Raw genomic sequence first — 24,468 nt, 5'->3', positions numbered from 1 at the left:
GAGAGCCTCCTCCAAAAAAGGGCACTTCATCCCTAAGGCTCTTAAATGCAGCTTCTGTGTTAGAAAAGGCCTGAAATTAAACAATGGAATGCAGTTTGGTAATTAAGGTAGAAAAAAACATTTAAGTGTTTTCTAATCAATTAATGTGTAGGATAAACTGATTTATTGTTACCCAGTACTGTCATCTCACAAAAGGGTATGTATATTTTTAATTTGAAGCAGATGCCATCTTAAGAAATAGAAGGGTAGATCCCATCCTGGCCACTGAATCAATCCACAGATGATGTGTGCAGACTTATCACTTCCCTAAGACTGCACCTTGGGAACTGGAAAGTCTACAAAAAAAAGGAGATGGTTTCTGATACTTTCCATGGGTCCACACATAAAAGTTTCACTGGAAAACCACTCACCCAGAGCCAAGGCAGGCAGCTTACCAATTCAAGGAAATAAAGCCCCAGTGAGAATGGTTCTGTTAGGAACTGGTGTGAAGAACGTTCCACCCAAGGCCTGGGGGCAAAGGAATGATGTGATCTCTAATAGCTGCCAAGACCCAAAGCTGCTTCTCCCCATTGAGTCCTGAGTGACTGACTGGCTCCAAAACAATTTACTGGCTGCCCACAGTGGGAACAGGACTTTGCTTTTAATTATAGGAATTATTACCTGAATTCATGCAACCACAAAAATTTCACTTACCAGGCTGTGTCTTCCATAAATATTCCTTCTCTTTCTAACTGCATAAATAATTCTCCTCCTGTAAAGAAAAGAAAAAGACATTAGAATACAACAATCTTTATTTTCAACAATCCACTTCTAATGAGAGGGTTTGTGCTTTCCTCTTAACCATAATTGAAAGACATCAACCCTTTAAAAATAAAAAACAGATCCTAAAAATTATAGGTTTAAAACTAAGTCCTCAGGATTCCATTTTTAGCAGTGTTCTTCTTATGTGAAATATACAAGTTTGGGAATTCTAGGTTTTACATCTATAAACTTCAAAATATTTACAACAGATTTCAGACTTGAGGTTAAAAAAAAATCTTGATTAAAGCTTCTCTAACATTTTACCGGTAAGTAAGAAAATGTTAATACGTAATTAAACCATCCTTGCAAATTAGTGAATACCCAAATTAGAACTCTAAAACGGAATGAATTTGTCAATGTCTTAGCTAAATAGTATGGCATGATTTGAATATCAAAATAAACAATGTTACGATGTTAACAAAGTGTTACAGTCTACTAAATAATCTTAGAATCCATGAGTCCACAATGATTTAAATAAAAGAATAGATAAATTTCTTTTTTATAACGGGGGAGAACAGAAAGCTCTTTGTTACAGTAGAATGCCAAATAAATGAAGGAAGCATGATGGAATAAGAAAAATCACTTGGCAATCATCATAGTTAATTGTTTCAGGCAAGAATCAATGGATGCTAAAACTGTATGTGAAAGCTTGATGAGAGATGAGATATTTAAATAATTTCAAAGTATCTCCTCAAGATACTTACTAATTAAAAAAGGAAAAACTTCACCAAAAAAAACCCAAAAAACTTCACCACCTTATATGTATGATCAAAGTTAAAATCAACAGTAATGGAACAAAGATACAAATCTTATGTACTTCTTGCTCTGATACACAGAGAAGGACAGGACGCCACTTCGATGGTCCTCCCCAAACTGCATAACCTGAGTCTAATCCTGAGGAAACGCCACATAAGCCCAAACTGACGCATTCTACAAACTAGACTTCAAAACTGTCAAGGTCATGAAAGACAAAGAAAGACTGAGGAACTGTTACAGATTAAGGGAAACTAAGGAAAGAGATTACTGCTATCAGTGCTAATTTCCTATTTTGATAATTTTGGTATAGTTACGTAAGATACTGTGGTTAATTTCAGAAAAATATACACTGAAATATTTAGGGATAAAGGGAAATCAAGTCTGCAACATTCTCTTAAACAGTTCAGAAAAAATTATGAATATATATACACATATGTGTGCTTATATATCTATAAACATATTTATGTATGTATATCTATATACACACCTGCATATATACATATACAGAGTGGGAGAAAAAAGAAAGATGAAACAAAACAATTGGGGTAAAATGGTAACACTTGGGGAATCTAGGTGAATAGTAGGTGGGAATTCTTTGTCTTACTGCTGCACCTTTTTTGTGTAAGTCTGAAACTATGTTAAAATACAGTTACAAGAAAAAATGGTAACAGTCACAAAAAGTTATTAAATTGTGCAGCTTTCTATTCCATGTTACAGGCTACTGTGAAATCTGTTTTTCAGAAAACTCAAGTGTGTTTGCTGAAAATAGATACCTGTGATCTAAAAATGCTATGGGGTGCCACGAATTCCTAGGAAGGGTTAAGTCCTGGAATGAGTGAGGGATTTCTAATGTAAAACTGCAAAATCTATCTGTAGAATTACATTAAACAAAAAATACTTCTGTTTAAATATGCAATACCAAAAATACTCATTTACCTTAAACAATACTCTTAAGTTTTCCATTTCAGTTAGTGGTTTATTTGAATTTTATTATCTTACCCAAGTGCAGTCAGTTTGATGGCTATCCATTAGGTGTTTGTTATTTTGTTAACTGATTACAAGAGAATTAAGATAAAACATTACAGATGAAGAAAAAAGACAACCTTTAAAGTTTCCTTCATATTTGTCTACAAAAAGAAACATTTGGTCCCATATGAATTCCTTATGTTAATGTACTTGTCGATTTTAAGAACTATTTGGTCACACTGGGAAAAAGCATTGTTCTATTGAAAAATAATGCTCTGAACAAGTTTCTGGAGCTAATGCAAATAATTACACCAAACTGTGTACTGACCGCTGAGATACTCAAGGATGAGGTAGAGTTTTCCACCGGTCTGAAAGGCATAAATTAAATCCACAATGAAAGGATGCTTTACTTCCTCCAGAATATTCCGTTCTGCTTTTGTATGAGCTGTATCTTTAGCATTTCTTACTATCATTGCCTAAAGGAAAAGAGATGATCTATAAGAACAAAACAGCAGACATTTTTATCCTATAGGATCGGGAAAATCTACTTTGTGCTTTTCTCACCAACATTAAACTATTAATCTTAGGTCTCACCAGAGACTGAGACGGGAAACGGAAGACATTCGCCTCTTATATACATCTGCACTGTTTGGATTTTTCTGCAGTAAACATGTAAATGAAAACCTAAATGATTTGTTTTAATGTAAACTGATCAAGTTTATTCACATATTCACTAACTTTTTGGAATGTCTACTCTTTTCTAGGCTCTTAACAAGAAAGCAGAATTAATAGGAGTCTCCAGCCCATAGGAGCCCAAAGTCCCAGGGGAGAGAGAGGAGTCAGTGGAGCTAACACCAGGTGCTATGGGTGAACCACAGAGCTAGACCCGACAGCCAGAAGTCGTCCTGTAGGTGGTATACCTGAGCTGTATCATAAAAAGTTACTGATAAAATGTGGAAGCTGGGGAAAAAAAAAAGGCATTCCCAACGCAAAAGCGACCTGACAGGACTGGGCATGTTGAGAGAATCTATTAAGTAGTTCAGTATGCTTAGAAGCATTTAGGAGATGTATTAGGCTGGAGATGTAGGTGGAGGCCAGGAAATGGAAAGCCTGAGCATGGAGGCAAAGGCATTTGAATTCTATTTTTAGAGGCTGAGAAGAAATCTTGAGGTAAGGTAAATGAATAACCCTTGTCTTTAAAAAAGACAGCTCAAGTAGCAGTGTGAAGTTTAGGGAAGAAACAACATCTGTTAGGAGGCTAGTAAAGTAAGCAAGAAGTAAAATCTGTAACTGAGAAAATGAAGCTGGGGGAAAAAGGGTAAAATTGCATCATTAGCACTTCCTAACTAATGAGATATGAGAATGATACCATGGTTTCTGTGTAACTAATAGTGCCACTGAGGAAATGGAAACAAAGAAGAAAGTTTTGGGGAAATGATACATTGTTCTGGACATGAAAAAGCATGTACACAAGGTTACTGGTTGGAATATTATCAATATTTGTAAAAGTGAAACATTAGAAACAACCTAAATGCCTAAGCATAGGATAGTGAATGAAAACCCTATAAAGCTATAAAAAGAATGAGGGGGACCTCCCTGGTGGTCCAGCAGCTAAGACTCTGTAGTCCCAATGCAGGGGGCATGGGTGCAATCACTGGTCAGAGACTCAGATCCCACACACCACAGCTAAAGGCCCTGCATGCTGCACCTAAGAGAGCAGCCAAAGAAAGAGAGAAAAGTAATAAATATTTTTTTAAAAAAACAAGGAATATCTCTATGAAAGCGAAGTGCGAAAGAACACATATGGCACAGCAGCATACACAGTATGCTACCTTTTGTGTAAACGAGGAAACAAAAATAGAATACTATGTACATCCTTATGAACACAATAACGAGCACAACTAAGATAAGACAAAAGTTAACGAAAGGGAATTCCCTGACAGTCTAGTTCTCAATGCCAAGGTCCTGGGTTCAATCCCTGGTCAGGGAACCAAGATCCTACATGCTGTGTGGTGCGGTCAGGAAAATAAAATAAAATAAAATCCCAACAAGAAACCTGTCAAACAAACAAACAAAAAAAGCTAACAACTGTGGGAAGGCAAGAAAAGGAATAGGAATTTTAAGTAAGACATTAATAGTTTTATCATTTATTTCCCTTCTTACCTGAATCAAATATCATATGGTGATTATAAAATGGAGATCTTGAATTCTGAACCATGATAATGTTTTATACATTTCAAAAAATATTAAATCAACAAGGACAGGGGAGGCAAATAAAACTGAATACAGGAGAAATACATAAATTTAACTGACTTTTATTAGGTTGGCCAAAAAGTTCATTTGGGTTTTTCCATACAATAGTACAAAAACCCAAGTGAACTTTTTGGCCAATCCAGTTCTTTGATAATTTTACCACAAAAAGAGAAAAAAGATATTTAAATAACTTTACACTGCACATTCTTAAGTAACATATATGTATGTAAGCATAACAAAAATTACAAGGAAATCTTAAGTACTTAGTAGGCTTGCAGCTACTACTAGTACTATTGGTATTATAATTCTCTAACTATTAGCATATATTGTACCACTAAGTAAATGAGTTAATGTATTGATGTTGTTATCAGGCTTTTCTCAATGTGGAAAAAGTGACGCAAATGTAGACTGAAGAAAAAAGAACCCTAAAGAACTGGACTGAAATTAGGAATATCCATGTGAAGCCATGATTTAAAACAAAAACAAAACTTCTAGCTCTGTTCTGAAAGAGCCAGAAGAATGACACTTCAGTAGCAAAGACCATAGCTTGGAAATCAGATCCTGGTTTCTCTACCAAAGAAACCAGGGCTCCATGGAAAAAGAGATGGTGCCAGGCCAGGGTGAGGGAACATGCAAGGCAAACCTGGAGCTCACTACTGTACAGAAAGGAAGTACTCTGAAACTAACAGGGACATGTTAAAAGGGCACAGAAGTCTTCTTAACAGAGCTCTCTCCAGAAAATTTGGGGAAACTTTCAGACCAAAATCTGAATAATGAAAGAAATGGACAACACTATGAAAAAAGTAGTCCATACTTTTTTAAAAAACTAAACTTTGGAACTTCACTAATGGTCCATGGTTGAGGCCTCACCTGCCAATGCGGGGGACACAGATTTGGACATGGATTTCCAGGACGATACCATGTGCCAGCACACAGCTAAACCTGTCACCACAACTACGGAAGCTTGTGTGCTCGAGAGCCACAAGCTGCAACTGCTGAAGTCCTGGTGCCCAGAGCCCGTGCTCCACAACAAGAGAAGCCACCACAAAGAGAAGCCGCGCAGTGCAGCTGGACAGGAGCCCTGCTCGCTGCAACTAGAGAAAGCCCAGTGCAGCTGAAAAGTAAATAAACATGGCTTTAAACATTAAAAAATATATGAAAAGCTCTTCTTTACAGAAAAATGATAACTAATGTAGAAAAAACTGATAAACAGAAAAGTCTCCACTTTATAATCACCAGAGTATTACCTGATTTGGCTAAGAAACAATGGATAATAAAACCATTGGGTGTAGAAGATTATTAGGATGGAATATTAGCAGAATCTCTAACTTTCATTCCATAGATACTTTTTAATTACAGAGGGAAAATGGCATCTGCAGAATGGGAAGTTTTGTGGACACCACCTTAACCAAATGATCAAACTCAACAAATAATGAGACAGACTAACATTATGAGCTTCCTAAGGACACAATACTCATGTAAAATATTCCTGCAGAAAGCATTTAACTTAAATTTAAAATTTAAGCATTTTCATAAGGAAATAATGAAACATATCCAAATCAGGGTCACTCTGCAAAATGACTGGCCCAGAGTCTTCAAAAAATGTTAGTGTCATGAAATACGAAAAGTAAAGGAAACTAAAGACACAGGACTCTAGAGTAAAGGAAACCAAAGACACAAGACTACTCAATGTAATGTGTGATCCTTCATTAAATCCTGGATATTAAAAACAAAAAATAGCTGTAAAGGATATTATTGACATAACTGGGGAAGTTTGACTACAATGTATCAAGAAAACAGAATTGTATACCAATATTAAAGTTCCCAAATGTGATAATTACACTGTGGTTATGTATGAAAATGCCCTATTCTTAAGAGATACATACTAGAGATTTTAAAGGCCAAGTGCCATATCTGCAAATAACTTTCAATATGTATAGCAAAAAAATAAAAACTTGGAATATACATATGTGTACATACAGAGAGAGGAGAGATAAAGGGAACGGCAGACAAAGAAAATACGGCAAAGTTAACAACTGGTGATCACTGTACTATTCTTGCAACTCTGCAAAGTTTGAAAAACTTCAAAGGTGTTATTTTTTAACTGTTCAGGAGGTTTGAATTACAGAAGTGAAGGGAGTGTAGTTTCAAAATGCTGTGGTCAATAGCTCCAGTGCAACAGAGAGGATTGAGGATGAGTTAAGGAAAGACTCGATAAGCGACAGAAATGGTACGGACCTAACAGAAGCAGAAGTTATTAAGAAGAGGTGGCAAGAATACACGAAAGAACTGTACAAAAAAGATCCTCACGACCAAGATAATCATGATGGTGTGATCACTCACCTAGAGCCAGACATCCTAGAATGTGAAGTCAAGTGGGCCTTAGAAAGCATCACTATGAACAAAGCTAGTGGAGGTGATGGAATTCCAGTTGAGCTATTTCAAATCCTCAAAGATGATGCTGTGAAAGTGCTGCACTCAATATGCCAGCAAATTTGGAAAACTCAGCAGTGGACACAGGACTGGAAAAGGTCAGTTTTCATTCCAATCCCAAAGAAAGGAAATGCCAAAGAATGCTCCAACTACCACACAATTGCACTCATCTCACACACTAGTAAAATAATGCTCAAAATTCTCCAAGCCAGGCTTCAGCAATATGTGAACCGTGAACTTCCAGATGCTGAAGCTGGTTTCAGAAAAGGCAGAGGAACCAGAGATCAAATTGCCAACATCCGCTGGATCATCAAAAAAGCAAGAGAGTTCCAGAAAAACATCTATTTCTGCTTTATTGACTATGCCAAAGTTTTTGACTGTGTGGATCACAATAAACTGTGGAAAATTCTGAGAGACACAGGAATACCAGACCACCTGGCCTGCCTCGAGAAACCCACATGCAGGTCAGGAAGCAACAGTTAGAACTGGACACGGAACAACAGACTGGTTCCAAATAGGAAAAGGAGTACGTCAAGGCTGTATACTGTCACCCTGCTTATTTAACTTATATGCAGAGTACATCATGAGAAACGCTGGGCTGGAAGAAGCACAAGCTGGAATCAAGACTGCCGGAGAAATATCAATAACCTCAGAAATGCAGATGACACCACCCTTATGGCAGAAAGTGAAGAGGAACTCAAAAGCCTCTTGATGAAAGTGGAGAGTGAAAAAGTTGGCTTAAGATCACGGCATCCGGTCCCATCACTTCATGGGGAAATAGATGGGGAAACAGTGGAAACAGTGGCCGACTTTATTTTGGGGGGCTCCAAAATCACTGCAGATGGTGATTGCAGCCATGAAATTAAAAGACACTTACTCCTTGGAAGGAAAGTTATGACCAACCTAGATAGCATATTCAAAAGCAGAGATATTACTTTGCCAACAAAGGTCCGTCTAGTCAAGGCTATGGTTTTTCTAGTCGTCATGTATGGATGTGAGAGTTGGAATGTGAAGAAGGCTGAGTGCCGAAGAGTTGATGCTTTTGAAGTGTGGTGTTGGAGAAGACTCTTGAGAGTCCCTTGGACTGCAAGGAGATCCAACCAGTCCATTCTAAAGGAGATCAGTCCTGGGTGTTCATTGGAAGGAATGATGCCAAAGCTGAAACTCCAATACTTTGGCCACTTCATGCAAAGAGTTGACTCACTGGAAAAGACTCTGATGCTGGAAGGGATTGGGGGCAGGAGGAGAAGGGGATGACAGAGGATGAGATGGCTGGATGGCATCATCAACTCGATGGACATGAGTTTGAATGAACTCTGGGAGTTGGTGATGGACAGGGAGGCCTGGCATGCTGCAATTCATGGGGTTGCAAAGAGTCGGACACGACTGAGCGACTGAACTGAACTGAAGGAAAGACTACTGGATCCCGCAATTAGATCCCTGGTGACAAAGGGAAAAAGAGTTTCATCAAAATAGTAGAGTGTGAGTTCAAAACATAGTGAGTAAAAAAGACAGTAAAAAATGACTTAAGAAATTAGTCTATGAACAGCAGAGACTGGAAGCTATGATAGACTTTGAGTGAAGAAAGGATTTATTTTCTAAATATGGCAAAGACATGAATATAAACAGAGAATGGAGTCAGGATAGAGGATGGAGAAAGAGTGAGAAGTGACAAAGAAAAGACCCTGAACAGGCAGAAAGAGAGGGGATCCAAACATAAAAGAGAGGGTCTGGCCTTGGAAAAGAAGAAGAACACATCTCCCACTAAGCCTGGAGAGAGTGAAGTAAAGACAGGTGAAAATGCAGACAACACGGCATTAGGGCAAGAAAGATGAAGAGAATCATATCCGACAGCCTCAATTAGGAAGAGAGGCAGTTTGCTAAAAAAGACCAGCGGGACTGACAGTAAAGGCTCTACTAGCTGGAGAGAATGAAGGGGCTGGCTAGGAACCTTTGATGGGTACGGAGGGTCTACGTGAGTTGGGGACTATGAATTTTCCCAGTAGCAATTTAACGTTTGTGTGATTTCTGCCAGTGACGTTCAATAACTGAGATACAGGAAAAAAGGAGTATTAACAAATAAACTGATTAGAGTGTTCTGCAGGATAAGGTCAACCAGGGATAGCAGGTGACTGAGAGCATGTTGATTAGGCTAGATTAGGTACAAGGCGAAATTAAAAAGGGACTAAGAGAAGAAAAAGAACAGAAAGGTCAAAGCACTAAAGGGCCAAAGACCAGGCACTATAGGAATAAAGAAGTGAGAATGCTGTTGTTCTATTATAGCCCAGTGTTTCAGAAGAGGATTATACAACTATGGGGCCTGGCGATGTGAAATGGACCAGGTGACCGCTGATGGCTCTGGAATCAATGAGGAATTAGAAGGCTAGGCAACTGATTACTTATTTAATACAAGGACATAGAAGACACCCAGGAAAATAAGACTTGGGGCGGGGGGGAACGACTGATAAACACTAAGAAATTAGTATAAGCTTAATCCTCAAAGTGGGAAGGTTTCGACTACAGTAGGAATTATAAAGATAAGCTTATCAGTTCTTCCCTTGAATTACACAGTAAGCAGAGTGAGAGCAGAGATTACATTCGTCTCAAGTGCTAAACCCTAGTCTCTAGCAAAATGCCTGACACACGACAGATTCTCAGCTGGTTCAATAAAAGAAGGAATGAAAGAAACATGACCAATCTGTGAGCTACAAGCCTTTGGCCAAAGGGTCTAAAATTTACAATGTGAGCTGAACTAATGACATGGGCAATAATATTTTGCTTCCAGAGTGTACATTTTTGATGCAACTGGTAGGACAGAGAGAGAGTTGTTGGAAACAGCCTATTCCTCAGCATTCTACCCTTCTCATAACGAGTAAACAAGCCCAGGAGAACTAATCAATCCAGATGGATAATTTAGATGTAAGCAACTCATTTAAGACAAGGAAACATCTGGTTTATGATTTTATCTTTAAGGTTAGAAAGAGGTAAATTTTTACCACATACTCAGGCCAAGAGGGTTAGTACTCTCTGCTTCCAGGGATAACAAAATAAAAAGAAGAAACTCAAAGGGAGAACACAGCTATCTTTACCTAAGGATTTAGGAATTAAAACCTTACACCCTAGCCTGTTTTCAGGAACAGCAAGGAATGAATGAGACAGTGTGTGATTCTCTAGCCAGGCTTAGGGAAAGAAAAACCAAACAGTGAGAACGCATGGTAACTAAGCAAGAGAAGAGGCAAAGCAAGTTAGGTCTTTGATGCCTGGGCACAAAAAGGAACCCTCACTAACAGCAGCAGTCAAGTCTATGGACTTCCCAATATATTAATCACACCCACTTACCATCAGTAGGGGAGGGAAAAAAAACCCTCTTCTTTCCATTAAAGATATCTGTGCCAGACACAAGATATAATTATGACTAATTTTGCTCAGCCCTGATTATCAGGTGTTCATAAACAACATATCAAAAGGAATGGATTATTCTAAGAAACCTGACCAGTACTTCTTTCAACACTGCAAGAGCAAGTATTATCTATACTGTCTCCAATTTTAGACTTAAAATACTTAATAGATAAAAAAAAAAAATCCATAATCTCATATGATTCCAAGGGGAAAGCCAGAGAGCAGATTAATTCTGGCTTACTGATGCAGAAACTGGAGTTGAAAAGACCTAAACTGCTTCTTTAAGACAATCACCAATAAAGCTGTGGTCACAGTAGTTGTTCCTCAGTTTTTAAATTAAGAAGTCATTTGTACTGCTTAAGTAAAAATCAGGGGAAATAGGATGATATATAAACACTATGTTTTTTTTTTAAAGTCGTCTTCATTGTCTTAATATAGTTTTCTACTAAGATTTTAAGACAGTGAGATCTTTTCAGAACTCAATCCCAAACCAAAAGAACAAGAAATCAAACATACACAATCCAAGGTTAATAAAACAAAGAAACACACGTAACTCTGCATCTCAAAAGGTGAAAACGGAGTGAGGATAAAGCAGCTGTGAATAACTTAGTATCCTGGGATGTGAACAAACCTAAATGCCTGGAGAGAGACATAACTCTAAAAACGGTGAATCCAGCTGTAAGGCCCTGAACAGTTAGTGTTCGTCACTCAGTTCCGTCTGCCTCTTTGTGACCCCATCAGTCTCCTCTATCCATGGAATTTTCTAGGCAAGAATACTGGCAGTGGGTAGCCATTCCCTTCTTCAGAGGATTTTCCAGACCCAGGGATTGAACCTGGGTCTCCTGCACTGCAGGCAGAGTCTTTACCATCTGACCCACCAGCAGCCCTGCTGCTGCTGCTACTGCTAAGTCACTTCAGTCATGTCCGACTGTGTGTGACCCCATAGACGGCAGTGTTCAAAAATTAGAAGTAAAAATAACAGAGAAGAAAAGGAAAAAAGTATGGAATCATTAAGGACTACAGAAGGCAGAAGGTGGAGGGCTGAAAACAGGAGGATTATCTGAAAGTTTCTGTAAGGAAGAGATAGATCAGCAAGATTCCCATATCTACAGTAACCAGCCAGGAACTACCACTTGGAGAGATGTAGTCTCCAGAAAAAAAAAAAAGTGAAGGATCAGAAACAGAGAAGAGTGCTGAAGTAAAAACCTGACTTTGTTACTCAGCCATAAAAAAGACCAAAACAATGCTATCTGCAGCAACATGGATGGACCTAGATATTACCATATTTAAGCAAAGTAAGTCAGAAAGAGAAAGACAAAATACCATATGATATCACTTACATAAACTAAAATACAACAAATAAACCTATCTACAGAACAGAAATAGACACACAAGGCAAATACACTTGCGTCTGGAGTTGGGGAAGGTAGAGGTAAGGTTTGGGAGCTTGGGATAAGCAGATGCAAGCTAGTACACAGAGGCTGGATAAACAGCAGAGACCTACCATATAGCATAGGGAACTATAATAAATGTCATGTGATAAACCATAATGGATGAAAAAGAATATGCATATGTAAGTGAATCGCTTTGCTGTGCAGCAGAAATGAACATAACATTGTAAAGCAACTATACATCAATAAAGTTAAAAACAAAACAAACGTGATTTCAGTAAAAACCTGATGTTGAAAGGTGAGATCTCCATCTCCTGTCTGTCATCCAGCCCCAGAATGCTTTTTCTAGGCAAAATAATAAAGGATCTTTCCCAGCACAAATTGATCCATATCAGAAAAAAGACCTTCCGACACTGACGTTTAAAAGTTCTTAGTCAACTGCCAGCTAATCTCATGACTGCACACTGGAGAAGGCTACACATACACAGTTTCTGATGAGCTTCTCAGATTTCCACTCTTCAAGGACACCAGACATCTAAAGGGCCCTAACATGGCAACAAAACACTAAATCAAAGTCAAAGAAGATAGGGACTTAGAAAAGAGACACGCCCAGGAAACAAAAGAATATTTCAAAGAATTTATAATTAAAATGTCTCAGAGGAATAAAAGAAGATACTGTACTCATAAAATAGATAGGTATAAAAAGAAAAAAAACAACAAAAAGAGCTTTGGGGAATTACAAATGTGATAGTTTTTAAAAAATCAGTAAGGGAATTCCCTGGTGGTCCAGGGATTAAGACTCTGTACTTGCACTGCCAGGGGCCTGGACTGGATCCCTGGTTGGGCAACTATTAATGAAATCCCACAAGCCACACAGCAAAGCCAAATAAATACACTAAATTTTAAAAATGATTAGAAAATACATTTCTAGAAAAACCTCAGAAAGTAAACAAAAAGATAAAGAAATGGACAACTGGAAAGGAAAGAAAAACAGATGATCATTCTAGGAGGTCCAACACCCAAGTAAATCCAATTCTAAGAGAAGAAAACAACCAGGGAAAATTATCAAAGAGATCATAAAAGAAAATTCCCTGGAGCTAAAAGACTGAAAACTTTTAAGACTGAAACAGTAAAAATAAATAATAAGAATCAAAATAAGAAACATCACTGCAAAAATTTGGTATCAAATTCCCCTTCATTCAGTTTCTCAGGAAATCACCAGTAAATGGTCACCAAAGCAAGGGAACAGGACACAAACTAAGAAAAAGGAAAATCTGGGATGTAAGAAACAAAGGATCCAATGCTGACGGAGTCGGGAGGATCTGAAGGACTGTAGTGAAGGGGAAGTCAGGAGGATCTGAAGGATTGTAGTGGAGGGGAAGTCAGGAGGATCTGAAGGACTGTAGTGAAGGGGAAGTCAGGAGGATCTGCAGGACTGTAGTGAAGGGGAAGTCAGGAGGATCTGAAGGACTGTAGTGAAGGGGAAGTCCATAACGACAGCTATGCCGAGAGAATGATCAGCATAGGTGAGCAAAGTCACTTATCTAATAAGCGTGATCATACACTGGCCTGAAAGGTGTTTTACAGAGTTGATGGGAGGTTTGTGAAGGCAACAGTAGATCGAAAGAAAATGATGCCAGATGAGGATGGGAAAAAGGAAGAAAGGAATAAAAGGAATAAAATAGGAAGTCAATCTGTAATTCTAAAACTACTGAATTAAGTCACAGCAGAACATGCTTATCACTTAGAAATACAGAGACCAGAACAAAGGGCTAAAAGAGTTAACCTCGGAGGAGAACTGAAGCAATCTCCTCTGCACCCTCACCAAGTAACCAAGCAGAATAAGACAGGAGTAAGAATGATAAAATGTACCCCACATTCCAAGAGGACTTATAATTGTGCTAGAAATACAATTTTTCACTGAGAATTTTAGACCAAAATATAGATTTTATAGCAATTAAGAATATAGTTGAGGGGGAGGAGAGAAATCACCTTTTTAAGCACCTTCATGGCAAATATTTTCCCGGTATTTGCTCCTGTTACTTTTCGTACTTGAAAAACCTGGATGAAAAATAAAAGTCTGTGTTATTAAAAGCTAAACTATGTTAAGTCACAGTCCCTTAATTCCTAAGTAAACGAAGCAAATGATATAGCAGTCTATATTCTTACAGAAACTAGCACCATCAAGGACTGTGCACAAAAATGATGAGCTGAAAGGGCCAGACTACATTCAAGATTTAGTAGTGTGCTTAATCACTCGGTCGTGTCCGATTCTTTGCGACCCCAGGAACTGTAGCCCACCTGGCTTCTCTGTCCTTGGGGATTCTCCAGGCAAGAATACTGGAGTGGGTTGCCATGCTCTCCTCCAGGGGATCTTCCCAACCCAGGGCTCCCACATTGCAGGCAAATTCTTTACCGTCTGAGCCACCAGAGAAGCCCAAGAAAACCGGAGTGGGTAGCGTGTCCCTTTAGGGGATCTTTACTTCCCAGGGATCGAACTGGGTTCTCCTGCATTGCAGGAGGATTCTTGGCCAGCTGAGCTACCTAGGAAGTCCTTAGCAGTGAAAACTGTCATACAACACAGAACCTTCCTGTTTATTCTGCTGACATCTGGTGGCAAAGTTGGTCATTACCATCTAATAACGCACTCTGTTATAACAAGCACTCCATGTTACTTTATAAAATCCAAATTTGCATAGAAAAAACTATAATCATGTTTCCTAGACACAGAAATTATAAAATAGCTCATAAATTTTCAGAGATGCTTCACATATAACTGTTTAATAATATTTGACATGAATTACTTATGCCTTAAAATGATTAGCCATAATATCCTTTCACGCAACAGCTAAAATACGAGATTCACAGCGCATGTGTTACACATTCACAATGATTAAAACCTATGAGAATGTGTCCTGAAGCCTAAGAATAAACTACAAATGCCATGTTTTGTAAAAATGAACACTACACAATAGCATAAATAGTTCTCAAGCTTAATCTTAACTACTAACATGTTATCCAAACTCTGTCGTTTGAAAAAGAATGGCAAACGGAATGTCCAAATTTTCTTGAACAGAACACTCAAAGGTGAGGTCTTAAATTAGAAAGCTTCTGGCAAACTATGAAACCAAGAGATGTTCTTCATTTTTCTTCACCTCTCTTAAATTCTTCAACTTCCCTAACTCTATTGCTGTGAATACTGCAAGTCAAAGAAAATCAATTTAGATTAAGGTCTCAGTAATAGATACCAATCTAATGTGCCATGCCTCTTGAAAGTAAGGAGTAGTTTGTTTTTTAAAAGAATACCTACAGTCAGTACCATTTAGCAAAAGGAAGGAATGAATCCTCTAGTAACAGACACTCCCTAGCCCAGCTGCCTATTTATTTATTCTATAAATATTGACTGAGTACCCACAAAGTGCTGGGCTTTTATGTGAATGGTGGTTTAAGAGGAGGAGAGCTGCTATACATTGCTCAAATAATATAGCGTGTCCTTTGCTGAGAGCTTACAAAGACTGAAGACAGCTGGGAACAGGGTGTAAACATTAATCTACCCAAGACAGACAAAAACAGCTCTCATTTCAAAATACTTCCTACCTTTCCATAGCCCCCTTTACCAAGTACTCGAAGTAGCTCAAAACATTCTGGTCTGATTTTTTCTGGCCCTCTGTTCACACTAGTTTCTGAGATTTCAAATTTCTCACAATGCTCCATGCCACTGGGGAGAAAAGCAAAACCAAAAGTAAGTGTGCGAAAAGTTAAATTACCTTCAGCATATTGTTAGAATGAGAATTATACTCCAATTAAGTAAAAGGAAAAAAGTACATGATAGCAAATTTAGTATCTGTGCTCTAAGTTAACTAATGATTCGATGACATGGTAGGTCAAGATTAGGGTGGCTTGAGAACTGTCTGCTGATCTGCTTGTTTACAGAATGTGCTACTGATTATTGATTTTCATAAGCATCAAGTATTCCCAAACTAAGATGAATTAGAACAAATTTAGTAAGCTGACAAAGGAAAAAAGTCTTCTAGTTATTCAAATTTAGTTTATTCAAAATGTCTGAGATTAGATATTATCCAACTGTATTTGGCAACGTCAGCAGAAAATCTAAGCATTTTCTAAATGTACCCAATCAGTGCAAGTTTTCAGCTAAAAATTCTTGTTAATAAATTATAACCATGCATCTTTCCATATATACTTAATTTAAAGGTTCCAAAAAGGGTGGCAATTTATCTGTCCTTTAAATGCTTTCTATGAGTGATCTTAGTTTCCCCACAATCCAAGGCTTTTTACTTGAAGGTGGGATACAGAGCAGATTAAAAAACTTTTCAACTAATGAAGCTTTCCCAGAATGACACAAGAATGCACAAATCTCTGTTTAGATGATGCATTACAAGCAAAACAAGAAGCATTTGATTTGGGGAGCATTTCTAAAATTTTTATTGTTCAGTAGGAAAAGGTAGTTCTCCATATTAAACTAATAAAAATCTTTTACACAAGTCAGACTCATATTCAGAATACTCCGAATTTTAATAATCTTCTTCTCAAAATCCATACATGAAGGATATGTTTTCATATTGGTGCGAAGCTCAGTAAACCAAGTCTCTGTATGACTATATATGTAAGAATAGGTTATTAAAATCACATGATGGCTGTAAACTGGAGCTGATATAAAATTAAAAAGAGACAGCACAGTGAAACCTTTTCAAATATACTTACAGTTCATATGGTCCAACTCCCCCATGGTCCATGCTTTCATTTAACTGACCCTGAAAAATATGTTAAAGTTTTAAAAATAAATAATCCCATAAACAAGAATTTTAAAAATTTAATGCTTCACCCCATTACTGAAGGAGAATGAATGAAAGACGTCAGCTTACAAATTCTCTATACTTTATTAACAGGTAAATGTGGTGATGAAAAAAGTAAAGCACACAAACAATATTAAGGGGATTTCACTTTCCATTTTATGTGACAACTAAGCTATAGATGCTACTCATCAATGATCTACAAACAAAACCAGGTGATTTCTCCTTCAAAAATTACACGTATTCAAAATATGTATTCTATATTTTATTAAACTAAAGGTACCACATTCTGAGTTAATCAAATGACTTATAAAAAGTTATTTTGACATGCTTTTGATAAGACTAACATAATGCTAGAAACCTTATGTAACTGCAACCTAACCAAGCCTAAGTAACCACAACCATTCCAAGATATTGTCATGAATGATATGGCTGATCAAGGCAAAACGGTTAAGCAACACTCTCAAATTGTGTGGAGTCATACTGGCCAAACATTTATTCTGACCATAGTATAAATGAGTGCAAAACTTAATTTAACCCTCTGTACACTAGCAAAATGAACAATTCAAAAATGAAATTAAGATAACTCCATTCACAGTGGCATCAATAGAATAAAATACTTAGAAATAAATTTAACAAAAGAAGTGCAAGGTTTCAATATTTGATAACTCCAAAAACACTGCTGAAAGAAATTTTAAAAGACCTAAATAAATCAAAAGATATTCCATGTTCATGGATCAGACAACTTAATATTGTTAAGACGGCGATACTAAACAACTTGGTTGACAGATTCAACTCAATCTTTTAAAAACACCTTGTTCCTTTCTTGCAGAAACTGCCAAACTTATCCTAAAATTCACTCAGAAAACCAAGGGCGGGAGGTGGGGGTAGGGTGAAAAACAGTCTTGAAAAAGGAGAACAAAGTTGGGGGACTTACATGTCCTGATTTCAAAATGTACTATGAAGCAACAGCAATTAATGCAGTGTGGTACTGGCATAAGGACAGAAATATAAATCAATGAAATAGAAATGAGAGCGTAGAATAAACCCTTCCATTTATGGTCAACTGATTTTTGACAAAGATGCTAAGAAAATTCAATGGGAGAGAGACTTGTTTCAATAAATGACAGTTCTGGGCAAATGCATATCCACATGTGAACATCTACTTTGGATCCTTACCTTCACACCATGCGTAAAAATGGATCACAGACCTAAATGTAAGAACTAAAACTATAAACCATAAAATTCTTAGAAGAACTAGGAGAGAGTACATCTTCACAATTCATAAAATAAGAACATAGAAAGAACTTCTACAACTCAATAATAAAAAAAATAAGTAACCCACTTAAAAAAAAATAGGTTAGGATCTGAACAGGCATTTCCACAAAGAAGCTAAGTGGCCAAAAGTCACATGAAAGTACGTTCAATATCATTAGCCCTTAGGGAAGTAAAAGCCAAAACTATATTGAGATATCACTTCACATCAACTAGGATAGCTACAATTAAAAAGACCAAAAAAAAAAACCCCCAAAAACCAAGTTTGGCAAGGATGCAGAGAAACTGTAACCCTCATACACTGCTGGCAGCAATGTAAAACGGTATAACCACTTTGGAAAAGTTAGGCAGTTTCTTCAAAAATTAAACATAGACTTACCATATGATCCAGCCAATCTATTCCTTGGTATCTACCCAAGAGAAATGAAAATAACATGTTCCACAAAGACTCAGGCATAAATGTTCATAGCAGTACTATTTACAATAGCCCCCAAATGGAAACGACTCAAATGAACATCGTTGACACTAACAATGGAATACTATTTGGCTATAAAAAGGAATTAAATACTGAAATATACTACAACAAAGATGATCCTTAAATCATTAACTTGCGTGAAAGAAGCCAAACACAAAAGGCCACATATTATATAAGTCCACTTATGGACGCTCCAGAAAAGGCAAATTTACAGGTATGGGAAGCAGACTAGTGGCTGCTGAGGGTTGGGGATGGCAGTGAGGAGAGACTGTGAGTGGGCCCGGAGTTTCTGTTGAGGGCGACAGAAATGTGCTAAAACTAAATTACAGTGATGGCTGTATAACGCCAAAAATATACTAAAAGTCACTGAACTCTAAAATATAACCTGGCAGCAGAAACTCAGTCATTAGTATTATAAAACATAGCTTTAAAAGGAGTATTCTTAAATACAGTCTGATTATGAACTCTCAATTTCTATCACAGGCACCAAAAAATTAGAAGTTTTAAAGTTTTTATTAAGAATTTTGGAATAATTCAATGAATTTAGGTGACCTCATCTTTCTTCAAAGATACCAGTACACAGTCATGATATACAAAGGAAATGGACAGTATTTTTACATAATGGGTGGTCAAATGCGCTCTCAAAACAAGTGTTTTAGTCAGAACTTGCTCACAGTGTGAACAACTCAGGATGAAGTCTAACACCAAGGATGTATGTCTCATGATTAGACATAGGCAAACAGGGTGGGGGGGGATGCGGTATAAAGGGAAAAAAATACTTGCAGTTTCAACTTGATACAGCTTCTTTTGCGTGGGAGGGGCAGGCAGGGGTGGTTATCATTAAAGGATTTTTTGGGGGGGTCTCTGGGGCTTCATACAATCACCTATGATGACTTTACTTTAAAGACAAAAGGCCAACTTCTATAAAATTCGTATTATATAATTGCTTTATCTTTAATATTCACTTTACTTAATTTTAAATTAAAGACTACAGAGTGATTAACACTGAGCCAGGACTTTGAAGCCACCTAGAAAGAAGCCACATGCCCTGCGGCTATGTTTCACTTCCGGAGTCAGCCAGGCCTGTCTTGCCACCTGCACCTGGGCTTAGAACTTCCTACCGTTACCTCTGGAGCACAAGCATTTTGAGGCACAATTTTTTTTCTGCTACTCAATGGTATCTAGAAGTCCAACACCAGAAACACCAAGCTATTCTACAGGATATGCTGATGGTTATCCTTCACAGGAAACTTTATTCAGATTTTTTTTTCTACCTTAAGCTTTATGACGCATCTAATGCTTTTTTGTGTCTGTGCCACTACAATTGACAAAGTAGAATTCTCCCCATTGTGGCTCAGGGTGAAGAATTCTCCTGCCAATGCAGGAGACGCATGGTCAATCCCTGGATTGGGAAGATCCCCTGGAGAAGAAAACGGCAATCCACTCCCTCAGTTTCATCTGGAGAATTCCATGGATGCAGGAGCCAGGCAGGCTGCAGTCCATGGGGTCACAAAAGAGCTGGACGCAGGACTTAGTGACTAAACAATAAGGTACTATAGAAGGTAACTGTTTCAAACTAGCCCATCAGAATGACTTTTTGCAAAGTTTTAAATTAAAATTATATATAAATTCAAGTTAATATGCCATAAGTCCCAATTTTATAAAAATTTAAATAAACTGTTTAAAAAGTTTTAAATAAATTGTTACAGAATGGGTGAAAAATATCCTTAATCTAAATATTCATTAAATCATTTATCCACTTGCCTGGCTGTTCACAGATATTTCCTTATAAAATAAGGTTCAGTAATCTGGGGGAAAGAAGTAAATCTGGCCTCAAATACTGGGGTATTTAAAAGTACATTACAGTAAGTATCTAATAAAATGCATGTATTGAGATATTAATAATCATGAACATCTGAATACATACTATCTATATAGCACTATTTTTCTTTTTTTTCAGGTTTTAAAACTTTATTTTTCAAAACACTAAAAATTTTAAAAACTTTTTGCTCAATAAAAATCTACTAATCTGAAATTTGGCAGTAAGTCTCTATTTCAAATTTTTAACTAGCAGAGTAAAAATTTCATGATTTTTTTAAGTTGCATTAACAATTTTCTTTTACTCTTTTAACCTGTGTCTTCACAGAAAGCAGAGGTTTCCAACATTTTCTAATGAAAATTTCTAAAGGAAAACTTTCCCTTCGTTTCAATTCTATTCCCAAGTTACATTATCACCAATGAAACAGAAAAACAAAAACCCTTTCAACCACTGGTTTTAATATAGTACTTAAAACTCACTAATTCTCATCTTTTAGTCACTGAAAAATTAACTGTGCCATGTAAATATATCTGTTTACTATAAATACATACATTCACTAACACAGATTCACTCAGTGTAACATACCTAAAAAGTAGGTATCTCTAGGACTTCCCTGGTGGTCCAGTGGTTAAGAATCGGCCTGCCAACGCAGGGGACACAAGTTCAACCCCTGGCCTGGGAAGATTCCACATGCTACGAGGCAGCTAAGCCCACACGCCACAGCCACCGAAGCCCTTGTGCCCAGACCCCGTGCTCCACAGCTAAAGGAGCCGTGGCCCCGCAACTAGAGAGCAGCCCCTGCTTTCTGCAGCTAGAGAGAGCCGCACACAGCAACAAAGACCCAGCACGGCCAAAAATTATTAAAAAGGGCGGGCGGTGTATTTCTAAACAGGACCAACGACAAAGAGAAAGAAAGCAAGGAAGGAAAGAAACAAACTACTGTTCTAAAAAGGCAGTACCCCTAGTATAACTGCATTTATTATTATGTCTTTATGTACAGATGAGGGGAAACTTGAATGATTGGTTCCTTGGCAATCAGTTAACACTGACAAGCTCTATTTCCATAAACCAGCTAACTACATAATGTGCCAGGATATTTTGAGAGTACTTGATATACTCTATCTCATATAGTCTTCATTTTATGGAGAAGAAAAAAGTCTTTTTTCTGAGTCTTTAGTCTGAGAGATTAAGCAATTTATTTGAGACCATGCAGTCAGGGAGCATGGCTGGAAGGATCTGAATTCGGTCAGACACACCACAAACAGGTACATTACAAACAAGACTAGTGAATGCAGTGAAGAAGCTATGCAATGGAGCTTACTGAATTGTGTCAGAAGATACTACCACTAGTTACCTCCGTGGTCTTGGGCAATCATATCCCTGGTTGATGCCTCAGTTTCCTTTCTGTAAAATGAGGATGTGAGGCTACTCTGATATGCACGAATGTTTTAAAAGCTTGTGTACTAAAGGATGGGGGCTTCCCCAGTGGCTCAGGGGTAAAGAATCCGCCTGCAATACAGGAGACGTAGAAGACTCGGGTTAGATCCCTGGGTTGGGAAGATCCCCTGAAGGAGGAAATTGGCAGGATTTCTTGCCTGGGAATCCCGTGGACACAGCAGCCTGGTGTGCTACAGTCCACGGTGTTACAAAGAGTTGGATACGACTGAGCGCCTGATGGAGGGACACACTAAAGGATATAAATTCACAAACAGACAGGATTCTAATTATATTATTAGAAATCCACAGTAGTCAGACTTTCTAAGAATCTAAATTTCTCTCATTTTTCAGAATTTTAAAACCTATAGAGAAACCTGGATGTCACTGACTCTCCTTGGGTGGCCAACCCAATTCCACTCCAACTCTTTGCTTGTCCACCTTGCATCTCTTAGAATAACACACTCAAAAGAAACATTTTCAACTCCAAAAGCACTGCTATGTTAGATATATTTTGCTGAAGCCTCTTCCTCAAAATCCTCTTTAATTACCTTTGTAATTAAAGCGCCTCTCCCTAGGGTAGTAGTCATATTTCCTTCTCTTTCCTACTTCCACCAATTTCTCTGACCTCCTCTTCCACACCTGCTCAAAATTCTATTTGCCTGTACCCAGCAGAACAAACATTCAAGAGGGGTCCTAGTTCATAGCAAGAATCTTAAAGACGGTATTTTAGTTTCAGCTCATAATAAACCCAAGGTCTGGAAATTTTATCAGTTCAACTGGTGAAGATTTTATTGCTATAAAGCACCCTTATCTTTTCCTCCCCTGCTTCGCTCCCAAGCCACTGCCATATGGAGCCAATATAACTGATGAGAGTATGTTATATGTAATGAAAGTAATCCCATATTTGTTCCATTGAAAGCCTAACTGAAATTCCATATGTAAGCATACGAAAAACATACATCGGGGAATTCCCTATCGGTCCAATGGTTAGGATTTGGCACTTTCACTGCCAGGGCTTGGGTTCAGTCCCTGGTAGGGGAACTAAGATTCCACTAGCTGTGCTGTGCAGCCACAAAAAAAAAAAAAAAAAAAAAGAGTATATATCTCAATACCCATCTTCCACACTACCCACACTGCCTGATTTCGATTTAGACTCAACTGATAAGAAGAGCATTTCTGTTCTATAAAACCTATTTTCCTAAAGTGTTTAAGGTATATAGCATCTTCTGTCAACAAGCAGGAAACAACTTACTTGCCAGAGGGAGGAGATAGGGTGGGGGTAAAAACGGAGGCCCCTTCTGTAGTTAGAGCAAACATCTGACTTAAGTCATAAACCCATGTACTCATCTAGACAATGGAATTTACAACTTAAATTATCATGAGGTTATCACTGATGGTCATTTGCCCCAGAATCAGTGATTTAACGTGACAACACTATTTGTGAACGTCAGGTACAACTTGTGATTTTGCAATAAATTTATCCTGAATAAAGAATAACTAAGACAGCAAAGGTAAAAACGAACTATGCATTTAGGAAAAACAATTCTAAATTTAGCACCCTAAATTACAGCAAGGAAAGCCCTCACACCACCATTCACAAGTCTCAGTTCAAGCAATTTATTTTTGGCAAGCCAAATCACAGCTGTCAACGTTGGTTTTTTTCCACCCCAAAATTACATCAAGTATTTCGGAAAAAAATATAGACATCTACAACTAAGGGAAAAGTAAGTTACAAACGCCGTGTGTCGTTATAAATTATTTTTAAGTCACACGGAAGGGGTTTTTTAAATTAAAAAAAAAAAAAAAAAGCAAACAAACAAACCCTGGAAGATGCAGCAGAGCCCCCTTGCTCCCGAAATAAAACTCCTGGTGGCTGTAACTGCAGCGGCAGCGCTACTCCCGACAGAAGTTTTCAGCTGTCACTTCTAACAGCTGAGCGCTTCCTAGGAGAGAAGCGACAGGCCGAGAAGAGAGGTGGTTGTGGGACGTCTGAAGATGCAACACGAAATCTTACAGTCGAAGGGACACCCTTCCGCGCTTCACCTGCACTTAAGGGACACCCAGCAAACGCAGTCCCCCTCCCCCCCGCACACGCACACGCTTGCAGCACGCGCGCCCCGCACACTCAGGTCCCGGGGCTCCGAGCAAGTCCTCCGCGCGCGCCTGTCCCCGTCCCCTCCACGGGCTGCTCCCGGCTGCGCTCATCCGGGGCGAGGGGTGCGACCGGCACCTGCAAGCCCAGCAGCGGCCTCACACCTGAGGGCCAGGTCCTCCCCACCCGCTGCCCCGCTCCGGGCCGCGCGGCGCCTCGGCTCCTCCTGGATCTCCAGGAACGACTCGCGCCCCTCAGCCCCGGGTCTCCGCGCCCTCGGACGCGCCGGGCTTTCCCGGGCCCGCGCCGCCGCCCCGGCCCTGTCACCTCGGGCGCCCCCCCACCCCACCCCCGGGGACCCCGGGCCTCACCCCCTCCTCCAGCTCATCCTCAGAGCCCGCGTCCTCCGGCTGGTCCAGGTCTATGTCAAACACCCCTGCCATGTCCTCAGCTTCCCTGTCTCGGAAGTCCGGCGCTGGGTAGAAACCGTCCCGCCTCCGTCGTCGCCTCATGGGCCCGGACCCGCCGCAGCCACCGCCGCCGCTGCCGCCATCACCGGC

General features: G+C 38.7%; 1 protein-coding gene across 1 annotated transcript in view; it reads right to left on the bottom strand.

The window, feature by feature from the left end:
- Nucleotides 1-24,458, bottom strand: part of RPS6KB1 (ribosomal protein S6 kinase B1) — a 37,161-nt gene extending 12,703 nt beyond the window's left edge. Inside the window, exons 1-6 of the mRNA XM_052657389.1 lie at nucleotides 24,280-24,458; nucleotides 16,722-16,771; nucleotides 15,597-15,717; nucleotides 13,992-14,060; nucleotides 2,852-2,999; nucleotides 694-751 (exon numbers count right to left, since the gene is read on the bottom strand). Of these exons, the coding sequence (XP_052513349.1) occupies nucleotides 694-751; nucleotides 2,852-2,999; nucleotides 13,992-14,060; nucleotides 15,597-15,717; nucleotides 16,722-16,771; nucleotides 24,280-24,420 (587 nt within the window). The 5' untranslated portion in view covers nucleotides 24,421-24,458. The remainder of the gene's footprint in view (nucleotides 1-693; nucleotides 752-2,851; nucleotides 3,000-13,991; nucleotides 14,061-15,596; nucleotides 15,718-16,721; nucleotides 16,772-24,279) is intronic.
- Nucleotides 24,459-24,468: the final 10 nt, after the last annotated feature.

The sequence above is a fragment of the Budorcas taxicolor genome, chromosome 19 (genome assembly GCF_023091745.1).
Source record: "Budorcas taxicolor isolate Tak-1 chromosome 19, Takin1.1, whole genome shotgun sequence".
Taxonomy (NCBI): Eukaryota; Metazoa; Chordata; class Mammalia; order Artiodactyla; family Bovidae; genus Budorcas; species Budorcas taxicolor.
This window is presented reverse-complemented; position numbering and strand designations above follow the sequence as displayed.